The 17,960-nt window shown below is 37.7% G+C and overlaps 1 protein-coding gene across 1 annotated transcript in view; it reads left to right on the top strand.

Moving 5' to 3' along the window:
* The window catches only part of si:dkey-192p21.6 (uncharacterized protein LOC565246 homolog), a 42,345-nt gene that overhangs the window by 12,065 nt on the left and 12,320 nt on the right, over positions 1-17,960 (top strand). The window contains exons 8-15 of the mRNA XM_033979654.2: positions 2,942-3,018; positions 4,660-4,690; positions 5,009-5,169; positions 7,788-7,900; positions 8,077-8,186; positions 10,695-10,818; positions 10,919-11,005; positions 12,885-12,962. Coding sequence (XP_033835545.2) covers positions 2,942-3,018; positions 4,660-4,690; positions 5,009-5,169; positions 7,788-7,900; positions 8,077-8,186; positions 10,695-10,818; positions 10,919-11,005; positions 12,885-12,962 — 781 coding nt within the window. The remainder of the gene's footprint in view (positions 1-2,941; positions 3,019-4,659; positions 4,691-5,008; positions 5,170-7,787; positions 7,901-8,076; positions 8,187-10,694; positions 10,819-10,918; positions 11,006-12,884; positions 12,963-17,960) is intronic.

Here is a 17,960-nt window from a genome sequence, read left to right as displayed (position 1 = left end):
AACAGCAAAGTATGCGCTTGTTAATTTTTCTAAAAGGATTTGAATTTTAATCTTGTGGTGCATTGCTGAAAGCCTGTAGCTGGTTCCTATGGAGGCAGCAGCAGCACTTTACAGTATAGTGGTGGTTAGAGCTTGATATTTACACCAACCAGATGCTACAACACAGTCAGTCCCAGCTTCTATTTTTCCTACTGTGTCTGGGTGGGTTTCCTTCAGGCACTCTGGTTTCCAACATGAACCCAAAACATGCACGATAGGTAAAAATCCTCCAGTTAATATAGTCCTGACCAAGCCTAGCTCAAAATCTGGAGATGCGTCCCACTGCGGTTGTCCCAGAGGCATTGAAGGCTGGGTCAAATGCAGAGGACAAATTTCCCAATAGGACAATAAAGTGTAAACTTGACCTTTCATCAAAAATCTTAAATACAAGCCAAAATATCTGTCATCCTTGAGTGTACTCCAAATTTATGCAATTTTTACAATAACAAAAATTACTGTACTTAAATAAAATGTATAGAAATTAAGAGATTTATTCACCTCATCACATGTGTTCAGCTGATCTATTCCTGTCCAGACATAAAACCAAATTTAACAAAACCCTACAGCTTATAGCCAGGAAGAATGCAGCATAAGGAACAACTATTACAGAAATATCAAGTTAAACACCAGGTGGTTGACTCGTTTTGTGGTTATTTTGATTTGAATTTTAGTCCGAAGCTGGCTATTAAACAAGTTTAGGTTTCAAACAGATACGTTGCTACCCACATGAAAAATTAGCTGCTTTTCCACACAAGTCAAAGTCATTTATTATGACTAGACTGTGTGTCCATGTGCTTGATACGTCAGGCAGAAGGTAACCAGACACCAGTACTGATAGACTGAAGCTCTTTATTTGACGCAGGAAATGTACTACACTGTTTGTAATTGGTAATGCATGTGCTGGGATTCAAGAGTCAAAGAGATTAATGTCTATATCAAATTGTCAAAGTTTTGCCCTACGCTGGAATTTTGTACAATTTATAATGACACATTTTTTGGACAATTCTTTTTAAAATATCTTAGTTTGTAGCATTTTAATTACACACAATTAATCATTTGGCAGAGAACTGTACTAAATTGTACTAAATATTTTTAAATACATGTAAGTGTCTCACAAGGTACAGCTTTGCCCAATAACTAGAGAATTATTCAGTTCAATTCTAATTCCTGCTACCACTGATTAATATTAGTGTCATTGAACAAGACACTTTACCCTCTTTGCCTTCTGTGCTCACATACATTGTGTCGATTTGTGAATGGACTAATAGTTTCTTGATTTAAGTGCACTTGGATTTTACAATTTAGATGTTAAAAGCAGTTTTAGCCTAATCATCTCAGCGTATATAAGCACCGCCTATTAGGAACAAATTCAGCCATTATTATTATTATTTAATCTGTATAACCTTGAGTCACTACGGATGCTAACAGTTAGTTCGTCATAATATATACTGTAAATGAATATCCATGCATTTGTATCAGAGAGGAGGAGTACCTGGACAGATCCTTTAGTCCTTTTAAATGGCCCTTTTGAGATTAGAGCGTGCGATTAGGCCCAGTATCAGCAGGTTGGCCTAAAACAGCAGTAATGGCTCCATGCACTTCTTAATTCAATCAGAGCAGAAAAACAAGAGGCGGCAGCGGAGATACAGCTCACCTTATCAGACAGACAGAGGCAGAGCTAACCGCATTACTGCTCCTAAAGTCCTTTTATGATTTGTGTTCCTTTTATTTAATCAGGCCAGGATAAAAAGCACAAATGTAGATATTTACGGCTTTAAAATGATCACTAAACCAGTTACGGACATTCTTCGACAAGTTTGGGTTCCGCTAAAGTGCAGCAAAATGGAGAGCGTTGGTTTCATATTTTTAATAGAATAGAGGGACACATGCAAGATGATGCAATCGTGTAAAAGGAATGGAGCTCAAATGAAGAGGCTTTGTAGCTCGCAGACGTTAGGAAAAATAAACTTGTCCCTGGTATTGTATATTTTAGAAATATAATAATACTGGTTATTAGTTTCTAATTAAAGGTGTGCTATATCACTTTTCGGGGGGGGGGGGGGGACAATATAAACATTATATTTGAATAAATGCAAGTTAGATTTAATGCCATACTGTGGAACATTCCCGACAAAGCAATAAGATCTTTATGTGGCAGACCCTCTAAATATAAATGTTACACCTCAAGAAAACCTCTCAAAATGAAGGGTTTCTTGACAATGCTATAGCAGAATTATTGCTAATCAATACTAAAAAAATAATACATAAACAGGAAAAAAATAAATAAATCGAAACACTTTTAGGATGATCACAGGATATGATAAAGAAAGTACTATTATTTTGTGTTAAAATTACATTTTACTCTAAAAGGAGTGTTTGTTGTTTTTTAAAAAAATCATCATTGCAGTATCAGACTCTGGATCGAGTATGCAGCATATTCTTAAACATCTTCGTCTTCTTCCTACAGTTCATTTAGACCTGTGTTAATGGCCTCTCTAGTTCTGAGCTGTCTGTCACGCACAGGAGCTCTGGCCACAGTTGAAGTTTAAAGTATATCGTATATTAGTCTAAAGTCTGGAGTCAGCACAACTGTAGGACGAGATCCAGGGGACAGCCGCTCATTTCCTGAGTGATTCAAAATGCTTAGGTTGCATTACGCTGCATTTGTGAGTTTGAAAAGCACCCACTTGGCATCGCTAACTTTAATTTAGACGCTATTATTAATGAATCAATTAAATGTATTCAAACAGCTACAAATGTACTGGGCATTTGGGAACTCAAAAGTGCTTTCTTGTTAAAATGTTTGCAGTGGTTTTGTGCAAGTTAATCAATTTTACACGGGCTGACGAATGCTATTCTGTCATATTTGTGTTACATTTCTCATGTTGACTTATTGTTGCAGGTTTGCGCTGACGATAATGGTATTTGTAAACTATGGAGGGGGAGGATACTGGTTCTTTCAACATGCTCCTTGGAACGGTCTGTACTTTTCAATACTTACGTTTAAGTTCCATATAATGGCAGAGTGGTTAGTGTTTGTAAAGAAAGTAGTTCAAAGGACACCGTTGTTTTATATGATACTCTGGAATGCTTCTCATTATAGCAGAAAACATATCAATCTCCATGGAGATGTACTAGTATTATATAGCACTTTTCCAGACACTCAAGTTCATAGATTCCATTCATTGATTCCATTCCTGGTGGTGAGAAGATACTGTTGTAGCCACAGCTGCCCTGGGCCAGACCGATGGAAGCAAGGCAGCCAGTCTGTGCCATCGGCCAACACTCACACACTCACCAAATAGGCCATGTAGGTGAAGTGCCTTGCACTTTTTTCACCAAAACATAACATCAGTTTTGCCACTGCTGCTCCACTGTGGCACATGGTGTTCCCAACGAGCTCCCATCCAAATAACCAGACCCAGCCCTGCTTAGAGATCTGATGAGACCAGCCTTTTACAAGAAGGTCTGGCCATACTATAATTAATATAGAGTAATTTGGGCAATAAAAACACCTGTAATTGGAAAAAATGCAATCAGGTGAAGGACCCTCTACCAGAAAACATACTTACAAATGCTCTTTGTCCAAATCTGTTGCAACAGCAACGTAAAAATAGCTTGGTTTAGGTCATCACCTCATTTTTTATAGTCAATCATCTATGAAATGCCATTATAGATTCTGCTACACCAGCTGAACCTATTTTTTAAATGATTAGCTATTTTCCAATTAAAAATTATTATTAAATTATAAGAGTACCTCTGGTCTCATGACAACTGCCATGCTGATAATTATAAATTTAATTTCTCATTGCACATCATTCTACATTAAGGCTGAATTATAAGCACAATAGTTTAGTGTCATTTAAAAAGAGGAGGATGTGTGTTTAACGACAGCTGAGAAAATATAAGTCCTCCTATTGTTCAGCTTTTATTTACACTAAGGACGCGATGTCTATGACAAGTCTATGAGTATGACATATTTACACCGGCTAGAGGAGGGCAGTATATCATATCGTTCATAATGTCAGTGTTGTTTTGCAGGCATGTCAAATTTGAATATTGGATTTATGCAAAATGCTGCGAAACAAACTGATAATTAGATAAATAATTAGATTTTTTTTTTTTTAGGTTTTAAAACTTTCAAGCATGGGTATAGACTGATATATTTGCACATTTGTGGATGATTTTACAGTCATTTTACATTTGTTTGATACCTGAACCTTAATTAATAGATTCTGTAACCCAAAAAAAGGACATTTAAAATAGATTTGATTCATTAGATTGAACTATACAAACTTGGCTTCGGTTCAGGGGTTAATTTATCATAAAAAAACTTTTCTGAAATTCATTCCCTCATCCTCCCTCTCTGTCTTTAGCTTTAGTAATAGCCTCTTTGTCACTTTCTGCATCGATTCAGACAAACTTTGATTAATCTTGTCTTTGCTGCTGGGCCTTCGCTGTCACTGGACTAAAGATATTTATGAATTACACCTTCAACAAATGGGACAATAATGATAGAAGCTGCACAGAGTAACATCATTTTTCCTCAATGTATTTTTTCATCATTACAAAACAGTACAAATAAAACAAATAAAATCTATGTTTTGACATGTTTTGCAGGTCTGACTGTGGCTGATCTTGTCATGCCATGGTAAGTGTAAAGCACAAGTTTTATAATAAGCTGTTTTTGCTGTTTATTCAGTTATTAATTACTTTAACACTTTATAACAAGCATTGCACATAAAAATACAATATCATTTGGCATTTGTTTAGTGACTTAATGCAAATTACTTGGTATCTCATATGAGCATATGAAACATTTCGTAACTTTTCATAGTAACAGTAAATACGTTAATGCATAATTCAAAGCTACAGTTTGTAAACTGATGTATGTTTATAAAATGTGCTATTTGACGGGAGCAGAAAATGTGGTGAGTGTATTGGAGTATAACATGCTTTGTTCTTGTAGGTTTGTGTTCATCATTGGGACATCGGTGGTCTTGGCCTTCACTTCGATGCAGAGGAGGGGAGTGGGGAGGGGTCAGCTCATTCGTAAAGTCGCCTGGAGGACTCTAGTGCTGCTGCTGCTCGGGTTCTGCTTCCTCAATTACTCCCCACGCGATGGACCATGTAGGTGATTTAGAGATCAGAGTCTCCGGGAGATCTCCTCAGAGGTCCAAGCTCAGGTTCAGCCATCAAATTTTGAGTTTATGGGTGTACCACAAACTACTGCACCCTATTGATATGCTGGACTACGATATCATTCACTGACATGTATATCTGTTTGAAGAGCAAAACGTGTGTCAGTCATTACTTTGTTTGATTTGAGAAAAGCAACATAAATGACCTTTAAAACATTATACAGGGACAGTTTATAGAACAATTTTACCAGAATCTATAAAACACACTAAAAGGTTTTGTCTAAACAGATTTTGGTGCACTGTCTGGGTGAAAGTGTGAAAATAAGGTGCAATAATCCTTGTTTTATCCACCTGGGGACCCCTCACCATTAGCCCCCCCCTCTGACTCTAATGGACTTTGCAGGGGGCGTCTCTGTAACTGGGTTAAGTCAAATATTGTTATTGCAAGTGTAGTCTCCAAATCCAGCGCCAGGGGATGTTTAACAGGAGCAGATCGAGCAAAAACAAGACTGTGGTAATGGACGATTACAAACAGATAGAGTTACAGCCACTGCAGCTGCTGTTGTGCTCAGCTCTGTAGTGACTTCAGCACAAACTCAGCCCAGGACTCTCTCAGGACATCCCACATGGTCTAATGAGAGTCATGTGACCTACAAACTATACCGCTTTACTGTGGAAAGAGAGAGAAAGGTGTAAGCTCTTGTATTTCATAATTTTGCATCTGTGTTTTTATGTAGTGAAGTTGAGCATAGAATTGTATCAATATATTTTCCCAACCCAAAACATAAAAGACAACCTATCTAATTATGCACAATAGGTTAGTCTTCCAGCTAGGTAGGCTACGCTTGACCAAACTGAGTTCAAGATCTAGAGAGAGGCGTCAGGGCACACTGCTCCTGACTGGCTGCAGGGTGGGTCAAATGCAGAGGCAATAGTTTCTTAACCTTAACCTATCCTCACCTCTTCATTACGATAAACCTTCTTTCAATGTAAACAAAAGTAAAATTGAGTAGCACCAGCTTAATTGCATGGAACCGATCTTGCTATGGGTATGGTGATATTAATTTGTGGCCCGCTGCGAACTGTCCATTTTCAAACAATGTACTTTCACAACACAATGGCATTTTCCCTTTTGTTTTGTTACTCACTGACTTGATGTGAAAGAGATTTAGAGCCAGTAGCAAATAGTGGACATCACACAGTTTAAAAATCTATCTACATTTAATAAGTTTCAATTTCTCTAAAGTTGAGTTCGTAAAATCAGTTTTGCTTTGTTGATATTATGGGCGTGTCCGATCGTACATTTCAACAGCGAGGGTGTGACCTGCAGAATTAGCAAATGTGTCATTACTAAAAGCTTCCTGACGTTTTGTGAAAGTCGAGATTTCCGCCTTTTATTTGATTTGTCCTGATCAATAATTTGGATTATACAATGTTTTACGGCACTTTGAGCGACAAAAAGGTTTTCAATTAACTAATGTGGAGATTACCATCAATCTTTGAAGTCTGAAGCCTGGAGGAGATAGCCCTGCACCTCTGATTAGAATACATCCGGGTAGGGACTCTATATTTTCTGGAGTTGTCGCTGTCCATCATTGGGCTCCAGGAAGTGGGATTTTCTTGGTTTGATTGGAGGAAGTTCCTGTGTCCCGTATGATCCATTTCGTGGTGAATAATTAGGTCTAACTCACAGAAATGGTGTTATCAGTCAGTTATATCGGGCCCATGTCGGAGGTGTGCAGCCCTGTATCCATCATCAGAGCTAAATCTAGATTGTCCTCAGGTCTCCCTTTGTACCAGGACAAAGAAGAGAGAGTTTTATACTCTTAAATTGTGCTTCATTTAAATTGGAAAATATCCCACATTTTGTCAAACATTGCCTGAATGTTGTCATTGTTCATCTTGGTTAGATTCTTTACTAAGTTTTGTGTTTTGCTCTCTCTTGTCTCTCAGTGCAAACCATTGCTGCTAATATGAATATGTAGTTTACCAATAGAATATTCTGTGCCATTTTAGTTGTTTTGGGACAGTATAATCTGAAATGGGGAGAGAGAGTGCTGTCTTGAACTCAAGCCATATATGCCTATGTCAGATAAATTTCTTTGATTAAAACCTTAAAGCCCCACCGTTTAAATTTTTAGCCAAATAATAGACCAAATAAAAGCATGTTCTTAATTTTGGATGTTTTTATTGCACTGAAAAGTTATATGTGGATTTGCATCACCACATACCAGACACAGACTCTTATTTGCACTGGAGGGGGGCCTCCTCCTGCTTGTTTCAATGGAAATGTTGTTCTTTTGGCTATATAATCTTCCACAATATGGCATAAAACTCATCTATCTCCATGGAGAATGTTTCGAAGTGTGGTTTTAACTTTCTGTTTCCATGGAATCATGCAGGTGATGTGCCACCTCCACAAAGTTACAGGATTGTTGTGTTGTGCTATGAGTTGGCCTAACCAACACAATGTTGCTTTAATTTAAGAAGGAAAATCTCACTGAAAAAATATCTCAAACCATAAGTTAATTAATTTACCCAAAAATACTATATATACTGAAATAAAACTTTTGCGTAAGTGTTTCATCTCCTGTTGTGTTGTTTTAGTGTCGTGGTCGTGGCTGAGGGTCCCTGGGGTGCTGCAGCGTTTGGGTGTCACATATCTCGTCTTGTCTCTGCTTCAAACTTTCTGGGGCCAGATCTCGGTCCCTCTCAGAACGGTGAGTCGCTCTGATAAACTCACTCCAGTCTCAAATAGAGCAGCCAACCTGAAACAAGTGAAAGTGGCACCGGCGCATTCACAAACACAGACACTGGTTTGGTCCCGTCTCGTGTTGGTTGTAGATTTAAGTTGAATTGTTTATTTTTGGTTTTAACTTGTTAAACTTTGTTGCAGAAGCCGTTCCAGGACTTAACCCTGTATTGGCCTCAGTGGCTTATCATGGTCCTGTTGGAAACACTGTGGTTGTGCCTCACCTTTCTGCTCCCGGTACCAAACTGTCCCACGTGAGTCTAATTAACTATAATGTGCAATTAAGTTAATTGAGTTCTACACATCAATATGGAGCAGCTCTTGTGAAAAGTGGTCAGGAAAAGGTGGACTTTTGTGAAGAGTAGCTTAGAAATCAAACTTTGGGTAAATCCACAGACAACACAGACATCTTACCCATCCACAAATGCACTGAGTGCTTCCCTCCGCATGTTTTTCAAAAACAAAATTGTCAGTATTTTTGCTAAAATAGTACATCCATCCTTATTGCCATGTTTGTTTGTTTTGTGCACTTCACCTTTGGCTTCTGCCCAAACCAAAATGCTGACCTGTCATTGGTGTAAATCACTGGTTAACCATGCATCTTTGCCAGATAGATTTTTTTTAGAGTTTGTGAACTCCAAGCCAAGTTACATACACACACTATGGCCAAGTTACATAAGCACACTATGGCAAAACAACTATATAGAGTGCAAGCCTTCAGCTGCAGTAGAGTTTGAATAGATGACGTTTGCTTTCACAGTGAAATAAACTATGACTTTGACAGGTTTCATCTGCCCCTCCCTCCTGTTCTGCAGCTGCTCTTTATTGAAGCGCTCATGTGTTTGGTCTCAGATATGATCACGTCACTCTTTGTTTGCCCATTTTCTAATATCCTGAGAGAAGAAGGACTGACCATTATGGCTGTTTATACAAGGGGACTGTCATATAGAGTCATTTGTAATATGTGTTGATGCTCTTATATTTTTGGTGAATCCGTGATAACTCAAGTCACTATAAAACTCAGCCTGGTGGACTCATCTTTAGCTCTTTAGATCAACCAATACAGGGTAGGTAGGTACTCCTGACCAAGATCCAGGCTAGAGTACCCAGACTAAATCCTACCCAGAAAGGAATGGTGAGTACATGCAAACCTTCTTGCTGTGAGGCAAGAGTGCTACTTCTTTACTTTTAAATGCATCAAAGCTGTTTTCAAATTCTGCTTGGCCTCTAATTAGGAAGCTCCAATCTTAAATCTTAAATCAGTGCTGTTGTAATGCAATGAGTGGATGCAAAAATCATTATGAGCTCTTAATGGAAAATGCACATTGAGTTTCCATCTTACTGAAAGCGCCTCATTTGACCTTGCACAAACGAATAAGTTAAAGGATACTTCCCTTCTCATTCATAATAAGTGTAGCTAATGTTGACCACCACAGTGAGAATGCATGTTTTTCAAGATTTAACAATAAATACACCTGCAACTAAGGACAGAGTTAAGCTTAACGCTATACTTTGGAATAATCCAAGCAAAGACAAGTAGGTGACATTTGTAGACTAGCAAGTGAACAGACCCTTCACCTGAAGTATGTGGTTTGATTCCCTTCCTCTAGTGCATACTGCTGCTGTGCTCTTGGGCAAGGCTTATATCAAACCTTGCCCCCAGTGTAAAGTGACTCTTTTGCAAACAATTTAGACAAAGTTCTTGTTAATTTAAAGTTAAGAAAACATTTGAAATGAAACCTGTTGAAATCTCTTTTTTTTGTTTTAATATGTTTTTATAGCAATAATATATCCAATCATAGTGCTGACCTTACAACATTTATAGGTAACAGAAACCCACAGGAATTCACCACAGAGAATAAATAAATGAATGAATTTTGAAAAGCAGTTTTGGTTGAACTTGAGTAATGATCACCTCTTGCCCTGCATTATATCCTAGCTGCTCTTCTGATGGCGCACATATGCTAAAGTGTGCATTTATTCATTGTCTGAGGTGAGGTCCGTGCAGCTGTAGCCTTGTGTTGTTGTTATGAATTTGTGATTTATGGTGCTGCGCTGGAGGCTTCTCAGAGTATAATTAGCCAATCTCAGTCTGTCATGTGCAATAAGAGCAGAGCCGGCAGAGAATCCATCTTCCTCGCTCCATCTCTCCTCCTCTTGCTCTGTTCAGACTGTGTTCTCTATGTCTTTGTGTGACCCCAAATGGCACTGCTGCGGTGATAAATACTTGACTGAGGGAGTATGTTGCATATACACAGACAATGAATATTAGATAAAGTCAATAAACACTATAAATATGGGATCACAAAATATAGATTAGTGTTCAACTATAACAATATAATTGAGTTAATTAAGATGGCCATACTCACCTGAGACTGTCCAGTAGTGGGATGCAAGAACAGTGGAAATAAGCAGGTGTCACAGTGAGGAAGCAGTGACTCTTGTGCAAATTAATGTTGTGTCCTTAGGCAAGACACTTAACCCACCTTACCTACGTATGAATGTGGTGCACGTTAGAGACTGGTGGTCAGAGGTAGCCTTGCTTTCGTTAGTTGTGGCTGCAATATTCTTTTACTACCACTGAGTCTGGAATGAATGAATACTGAGCAATATTGTTAAGTGACTTTAAGCATCTGGAAAAGCCCTACATAAGATTCATGCACTATTACTGTTATAAATATTAAATTAGAAAAAAAAAAAAAAAATCTACTAAATTTTACTGTGTAGCTGACACATTTGTAATCCCCATTTTCTGTCTGTAGAGGTTACCTTGGAGCAGGTGGAATCGGGGACGATGGTCTTTACCCAAACTGCACTGGAGGAGCAGCTGGACTCATTGACCGCTGGATGTTTGGAGACAACATGTTCAGATACCCGACTTGTAGAGTGAGTAAAGCATGTTTTAGCTACATTCATGCTTATTTATATTCCCATAAAACAAAAGGTAGAAACTAAATTGTGTCTCTCTCTAAATCCATTTTTGCAGGAGATGTATCAGACCACGCAGCCCTTTGACCCGGAGGGCATCCTGGGCACAATCAACTCTGTCCTGATGGGATTTCTGGGGATGCAGGTGAGAGTGAGACTGGTCTAATGTTCATACAGTGGGAGTAATACAGTGCATTCACACTTCCTGGTTTGGTCTCGGGTTGTTTAAGTCCTAATGTTCTAGTCCTGGTTTAGATTTGGTCTAAACTGGTCTTGGCTTAGTTCCAGGTTTAGTCCCAGTATTGTCCCTGTTTGATGTGATGACTGTATGAGTCTAAATGTACCCTTAGTGCATTTTATCCACTGTCTGCCCTTTAGCCTTGAGTTGAGGTTATTATTTTTCATGCAAACTTCTTGTAACTATTGTATATTTACATTTGCATGTAATTTGCCCATTTTTACCTTGGTAAAGCTTTTAGAACTCTGACTCCCCAGCAAACAGGGAATAATTGGCCTTCCTTTATTTGAATTTTCCATTGGGGAAAATTCTATGAATATTTATTCCATAATCTACAAATAAAAAATGTTGTTTTCTACATTTGCAACTTTTATTTTAATATGTTTTAGAAATAGGACTCCATATTTGAATCAATGTACTTATATCCATTCATTATTTACTATATATTTTGTACTGGGCATTTTGCCTCTATAAAGTCTCATTAAATCTTGAATAATGTCTTCATGAGCTGATTTTCCGCCTTTTTGTGAACTCACAGCTGTCTCTCTTCATTGGTGATTCCTCCCAGGTCTTTGGACTGGAGGTCCTGGTCCAGCCGGTGCCCCTCATAACCATTTGTGTTTGAGCCAAAGGCAGCGGCATTACTTTATCCCCAATGGACTGTTCACACTGATCCTGTCCATCCACACATCACAGCCACTAGACCAGGTGCCCACTGTCTGCACTGCAAAAAAGGACCAGAGAAATGTATTGAAAGACCTGGATTCAGTGTAGTAATCTTGATTTAAATTTTCTTCTTAATTTTTGTTTTATTTTATTTATTAGCGCTAGATCATTTTGCTCACTATAGGTGCTTAAAACCATAAAAAATACAGCAATAAGATTTAAACCTTTTTGCTTTTTTGCTTTTTATATTTTCTTTATGAATAAATCAATCCAATTCTGTCCATTTGTATTCAAAATATAAATAAATGGTTGATTAAAATGCTGTAGACAATATCCAAATATACAACTCACTATGCAATGTTAAGATCAAACATCAATAATAACTAGTAGAATTTAAATATAATACAACCAAGTGAAACAATCTAGGCCACATATAAAGCTTTACAAGTCAGTGTAATTCAAATGAGCAGATATTTCTTTTTAGCAGTGTTGCTATTAGCTAACCCATACTAACGTCTGCAGCCGAAACCTATTTATCATCACCAAATTAATCAGGGGTGACTACAGCTTACATCTGCCTCCATCGGGACGGGGCAAAACCTCCGAGCCTCTGCCACCACTGTCCCAGGCCTATTGGGTTTCCTCAAGGACAAGTGACAGACAAGACAGAATCCAGTAGTGTTTTATGATTAGAGGTTTGCGCGGGGTTAAGATTAGCAAGTATGTGTTGGTTACTAATTATAAAACTGACAAAAAGCACATAGCAAAAACAAACTAGTTGTATAATCTAATCTTATATACAGTATTTGCATTTTGGTAGTTACTTTTGCTGTCCATTTTTATGCAATATTTGAAACTAAACCAAGGGAATGAACCAAGGATAAATTCACACTTAGGACTAAACTGTTACTAAACCCTAGACTGGAACTAAACCAGGACTGGATCAGGATGCAACCCTAACAAGAGTGAATCCCTTATATGCACAATTTAACACATTTCTGATGCATTGCAAAAATATCATGTGATTGTCTTTATCAGGAGTATGAAATTAAATCAAGAAATCACCCACCTTTAGCTTTGACTGAACTGTGTCTAATCCTTTGGGCCTATTTCTTTACAGGCTGGGAAGATTATCATTTTCTACAGAGGGTCCAACGTCAGCATCCTGGGGCGCTTTGTGGTATGGGCGGTCCTTCTGGTAGGTGACTCTTTGCACTGGTTTAATATAGAGGATTGCCAGTAAATAAAGAAAATCTCATATAACATGTTTATAAGACACCTCTAACCCTATAAATGTGAAGGTATTGAACTCACAGTACATTGATAATTTTACTGTTTTAACCTTGAGTTGTAAGCTATAATACTTTCCTTTTTTTCTAACTTTTATGGTAGGGTATGTCACCTGCCTGTCTCCGTGGTGATGTTAATGCTTTGCCGGAATGTTTTAAAGTATGACATTACACTTTATGCATACATGCGGGTCAGGATTCAAGTTAGATCTGTGGAGAGGTGACTCTCTTTGAGGAGTGAAAGCAACTGTAATTGAACAAATGCATCATTGATAAGTTTAATGCCATACTGTGGACAATTCAAGGCAAAGCAATATAATCTTCCAGGAGAAAAGCAGGGATCTTATAAACCTCTCCAGAAAAGGTTACACAGTGCACCAACAATTTCTTTTATTGTAATTCTGCTTAAGGTAATGTGGAAATTGTTTAGTTTTTATGTATTTTTTAGACATGTTTTCACCTACTGTTCATCCAGCAGTTACATCTCATTACTTTGCCATATGGAGCTCAACAGTAACTGCATACGCTGTTTCTGGAAGTGAATTTTCCATTCACTTTTCCCCATAGACTTTAGAAAAATTTAAATATTAAGAAGGCTAACCAGCTACGTGATAAGATTCGATAAAATGCTTTTAATAGCTTTTTAAATAAAATGATAGGTCTTGTGGTCATTAGTTTTCCGCACAACTTTCATTTATTTATTTTTCAAAAAACTAATGAGAAATTTATATCCAGAAGTGAGGGTGGCCAGTCACTGTTGGGCTCCATTGGTGTGATTTTAAATAGGTAACAGCAAATGCAAAATTTCAGCTTAAACTGTTATTTTCACTAGCCTACATTAACCAATGCTTCCTGACACCTGAAATCAATTTCTAATTTAAAACCTGGGCACAAATCACATCTCTCCTCCTACAGGTGTGAGTCACATCCATTGCCTGCTCTCAGGTGAACCAGGTGTTAGTCACAGCCACTACCATTAGAGCCTGTGTGTGTTTATCAAGACATGAAGGGACTCAAACCTGTTCATACAGTGGGATTTCTGACATAAATAAAAGTAAAGGATTAAAGATTGAGTTAGAGTTAGGACTGATGGATTAGGTATGTTCACATTTTGTCCTGGTTTAGTCCTGTAGATGATATAGACTAGTCCCGGTTTAGTCATGGTCTAGTTTTTTCCATTCCGTGTGAGTGAAAATCTGTTTGTATACTTTATTCATAGTGTCTTATGGAGACAAAAATCAGGTAAATCCTTTATTATTAAATCAACAACATGTTTAAGAGTTCAGATATGTGTTCAAATAGGTTAAGGTGAGGCAAGTTGTAACAATAAGGAAGGTTAAGATCAGTTCATCTCTAAGAAATCAATGCAAGTCACTATGTCCACAAAAACGATGGAAAGTCAACTTGTGTGGTTGTGTGTGGGGTCTGTTGGTTCAGAGTTAGGATTATGTTTGGGCAGTAGAAACCTAGTGTTACGGTCCATGTATTGTCCAAACAGGTGTGTGTGTGTGTGTGTGTGTGTGTGTGTGTGTGTGTGTGTGGTACAGATAAACAGCCTCGTGTGGAGCAGGTTTCCAGAGAGACACTTGCTTGAGGCCTTTGTGTTTTCTGTCTCTCTTCATTGTTTCTCTCTCTCTCTCTCTCTCTCTCTGTCTGAATGAGGTGCATGTGTTTTATGTCACAGTGTAAAAAATGCGTAATGAGGAACACACCTGTAGAGGACAGAGGCAGTTGAAGGGAACGTGTTGGAAAATGCTGCTGAAATATGTCTCAAATAAAACAACAAATAGTTTAGTTTTTCTCAGCATGTTTTTAATGTGCCCTCCAAAATCAAAGATACAAAAAGACTTATCCTTTGATGCCTGTGGGGCTACTTCTCTAATACATTACTTGACCTACATTTTACACCATGAGATTTTAATTTTTTGTGGACCTGTCATTTTGTGTTTTGATCTGTCCCGTTTGGGTGGTCTCAGAAGTGCGGAGTAAATCTGAGCTGGCTTCTGTTTTTGAGGAGAGGGGGTGGTCCCAGTGGGAAAGAGGTGTTATGTGAGAGGGGCCAGATTTTGTTCCTGATTCACTGACGGGACAATGCCAGCTCAATCTATAGAGTAAGATCTATGCAGAGAACATGCACTCAAGTGGACTACTGTTTTGTGTAGGTGTTGAGATGAGATAATTCATGTATATAAGAGTGTAGAATTGTGAATATGTGTGAGTTTAGGTTGTAGTTTATGGAGGGACACTTCCTGAATAATCAGAGCCAGAGTGGAGGTGATGACGGAGCAGAAGGAGCTGGAGTCCTTCAACCAAAACTGCGTTAAAGAAATCTGAGGAAGTAGTGAGGACAGAGTAACACAGAGGCAGAAATAAGGCTTCCAGTAACTACAAATTACTATTTTGAATATCTTAAAGGTGGACTATGTAAGTTCTCTGGTCAATGGTCTGTCACCTGCTTGTCGCTATGGAGAGGTTATTGCTTTGTCAGGCAAGTTACATAGGTCACCTTTAAATACTTATCTTTTTAATCAAAGCAGTTTTGTGACTGCAGCTCTTGACTAAATCTGGATCTGTCATCATACAAAAAAAGCACATTTGACACTCGCCGTATTGGCTGCTATTATACACCAGAAAAACACAATAAGTTAGTTGAACAATTACAAATGCAAGTTTCAATTTACCCATTTTAAATTGCACAAAACAAGACAGATTGCAGACAGGCGCTGCTAGTCACATATTGTTTCGATCACGTAATCACCTTCAGTCTCTAGACCTCTATAAAAGCAGATGTTCTGGCAGTGAGTTTGGGATCTTTAAAGGGCCCATATTGTGCTATTTTATGATCTTTGTTATGATGTTGTTTCCTGGAGTTTTGTTTCATTCGCACATGTTTAACACACAAACTGCATATTTAGGCTGACTTCTCTTCTCAAACAGAAAACACTCTTTTCTACTTTGTGATGTCATGTGGTAATACAGGAAGTGCTCCATTGTTTTTTCAAACTACACACACCTTCACTAGAATCATTTGGGTAATTTCAGCCCTGGAATTGCCAATCTCTACAAAACTAAAGCTAAAAGGAAGTTGTTAAGATGAAAACTACCATTATGTGCCATCACAAGGTGGAATATAGTATTTTGAGCTTTTGGGATGCTGCCCAATAATACAGGTCAAATATGTGTGAATGAAACGTAACACAACTCCAGGTATGTTTTCAATGAGGTAACAACATTCCAACATGGCTTAAAGTAAATTTTGCACAATATAGGATCTAATATGTACATTCAAGACTGAGACTGAAGAAATTGTGAAGGCATTTAGAGTGTAGAGCTTGGCTGGGTTCCAGGTGGCATTTTTGTATAGTAGATCTACAATGTTCTAGGTCAAGAGCCTAGTCAATAATAGAAACGATAAGGTTGAAAATGTGTGAATTTACTTATAAATATAATAATAATATATATAATAATCACTGGCGAAACCTGGTATCATCACTTTTTTACAATATGAAAACCACCAGTATTGTCTTTTTATATCCCCTCTGTTCTCTTAGCTTAAATAATTAACTTTTTTATGTTTCTGGCCCATAAAAGTTATCATTAGGCCTTTAATTTTGCTCTTTAAACTCATAAGGGTCACTGTGTTTAACAACCTCATAATCCATAATTGTCCCGACTCCCGCTGTAATGCACTACGTTGCTATGGATACCATTTCTAATTATAGAAATATGTTCAATGATTTTCAGATCAATCATTTGAGTTAAACTATTGATTTTCTTACATTGTATCCATGTAATGACCAGGATAACCGACACTGGACCTTTTTACAGGCCATCTCAATAATTACTGCTTTAACAAATTGCTGTTTTATATATATTTTTTTAGTCTTATTAGGTATGCATATTTTAAATAAAATGGGCAACAGTAGCTCAGTTGGGATAGTGTTTGTCCACTGATCCGAAGGTTGCCAAATCCCGCTCTTGACATAAACATCATTGGTTGAGTGGTCAGATCCACTGATCCATAGGTTGGCGGTGCGATTCTAGCTCACACAGATGAATGCTGTCGTTGTGTCCTTGGGCAAGACACTTAACCCACCTTGCCCTCAGTGTCTGCGTACACTGGTGTATGAATGTGTATGTGAATGGGTGAGTGGTTCCTTGTTGTAAAGCGCTTTGAGTGCCTTGAAGGTGGAAAAGCACTATAGAAAAATGTGACCATTTACCAAATACATAGCCTAGCCAACGTATCATGTGTTGATTAAATTAAGGCTATAGTGCCAAATTCAACTTTTATTTGTGGAAAAAGTAGTTAAAAAAAAAAAAAAAAAAAAAAAAAGACAAATCTCTGTTTTATGTCAGCACCTTGTATCTTATTAAAATAAATTATACTCATTAGTTCCTCCCAAAGGCAACGAGTGAAGACAGAATCCGATAAATACATTTCAGGTGTCCCAAATTTGAGGTGTGGTTTACATGTTTAGTACGTGCTCTAAAGGGAATGAAGCAATGTTTTATATGATAAGTCAATTTACTTTTTTGTTGCTGTCGAGTTTGGCATAATAACAGTTTGGTGCACTATTCTCATTTACAAACCACACTGGATTTCACAGGATTTATTTTTTTTATTTTTTTTTATTTGACCCATCAAGTACATTTCTAACCTATCAATAGTACAAAAACATATGTTTTGACTAGAAATGCCTATGAGATCATTTTACTTTAAACTATTTTAAACCTGGTCAGTTTTGTACACATGTTAATTCATAGGTTTTTGGGGGGTTTTTCAAATTAAATAGCATCTTCTTAAATAGCAGTCTCATTCCCAAAAGCTTCTAGTTGTACTTTACCCAAAGTGAAACTAGCCCCTGGTAAAAACAATCACAATGTTATAGATTTTTACATTGTGT

Source organism: Periophthalmus magnuspinnatus, chromosome 15, assembly GCF_009829125.3.
Source record: "Periophthalmus magnuspinnatus isolate fPerMag1 chromosome 15, fPerMag1.2.pri, whole genome shotgun sequence".
In the NCBI taxonomy this organism is placed as follows: domain Eukaryota; kingdom Metazoa; phylum Chordata; class Actinopteri; order Gobiiformes; family Gobiidae; genus Periophthalmus; species Periophthalmus magnuspinnatus.
This window is presented reverse-complemented; position numbering and strand designations above follow the sequence as displayed.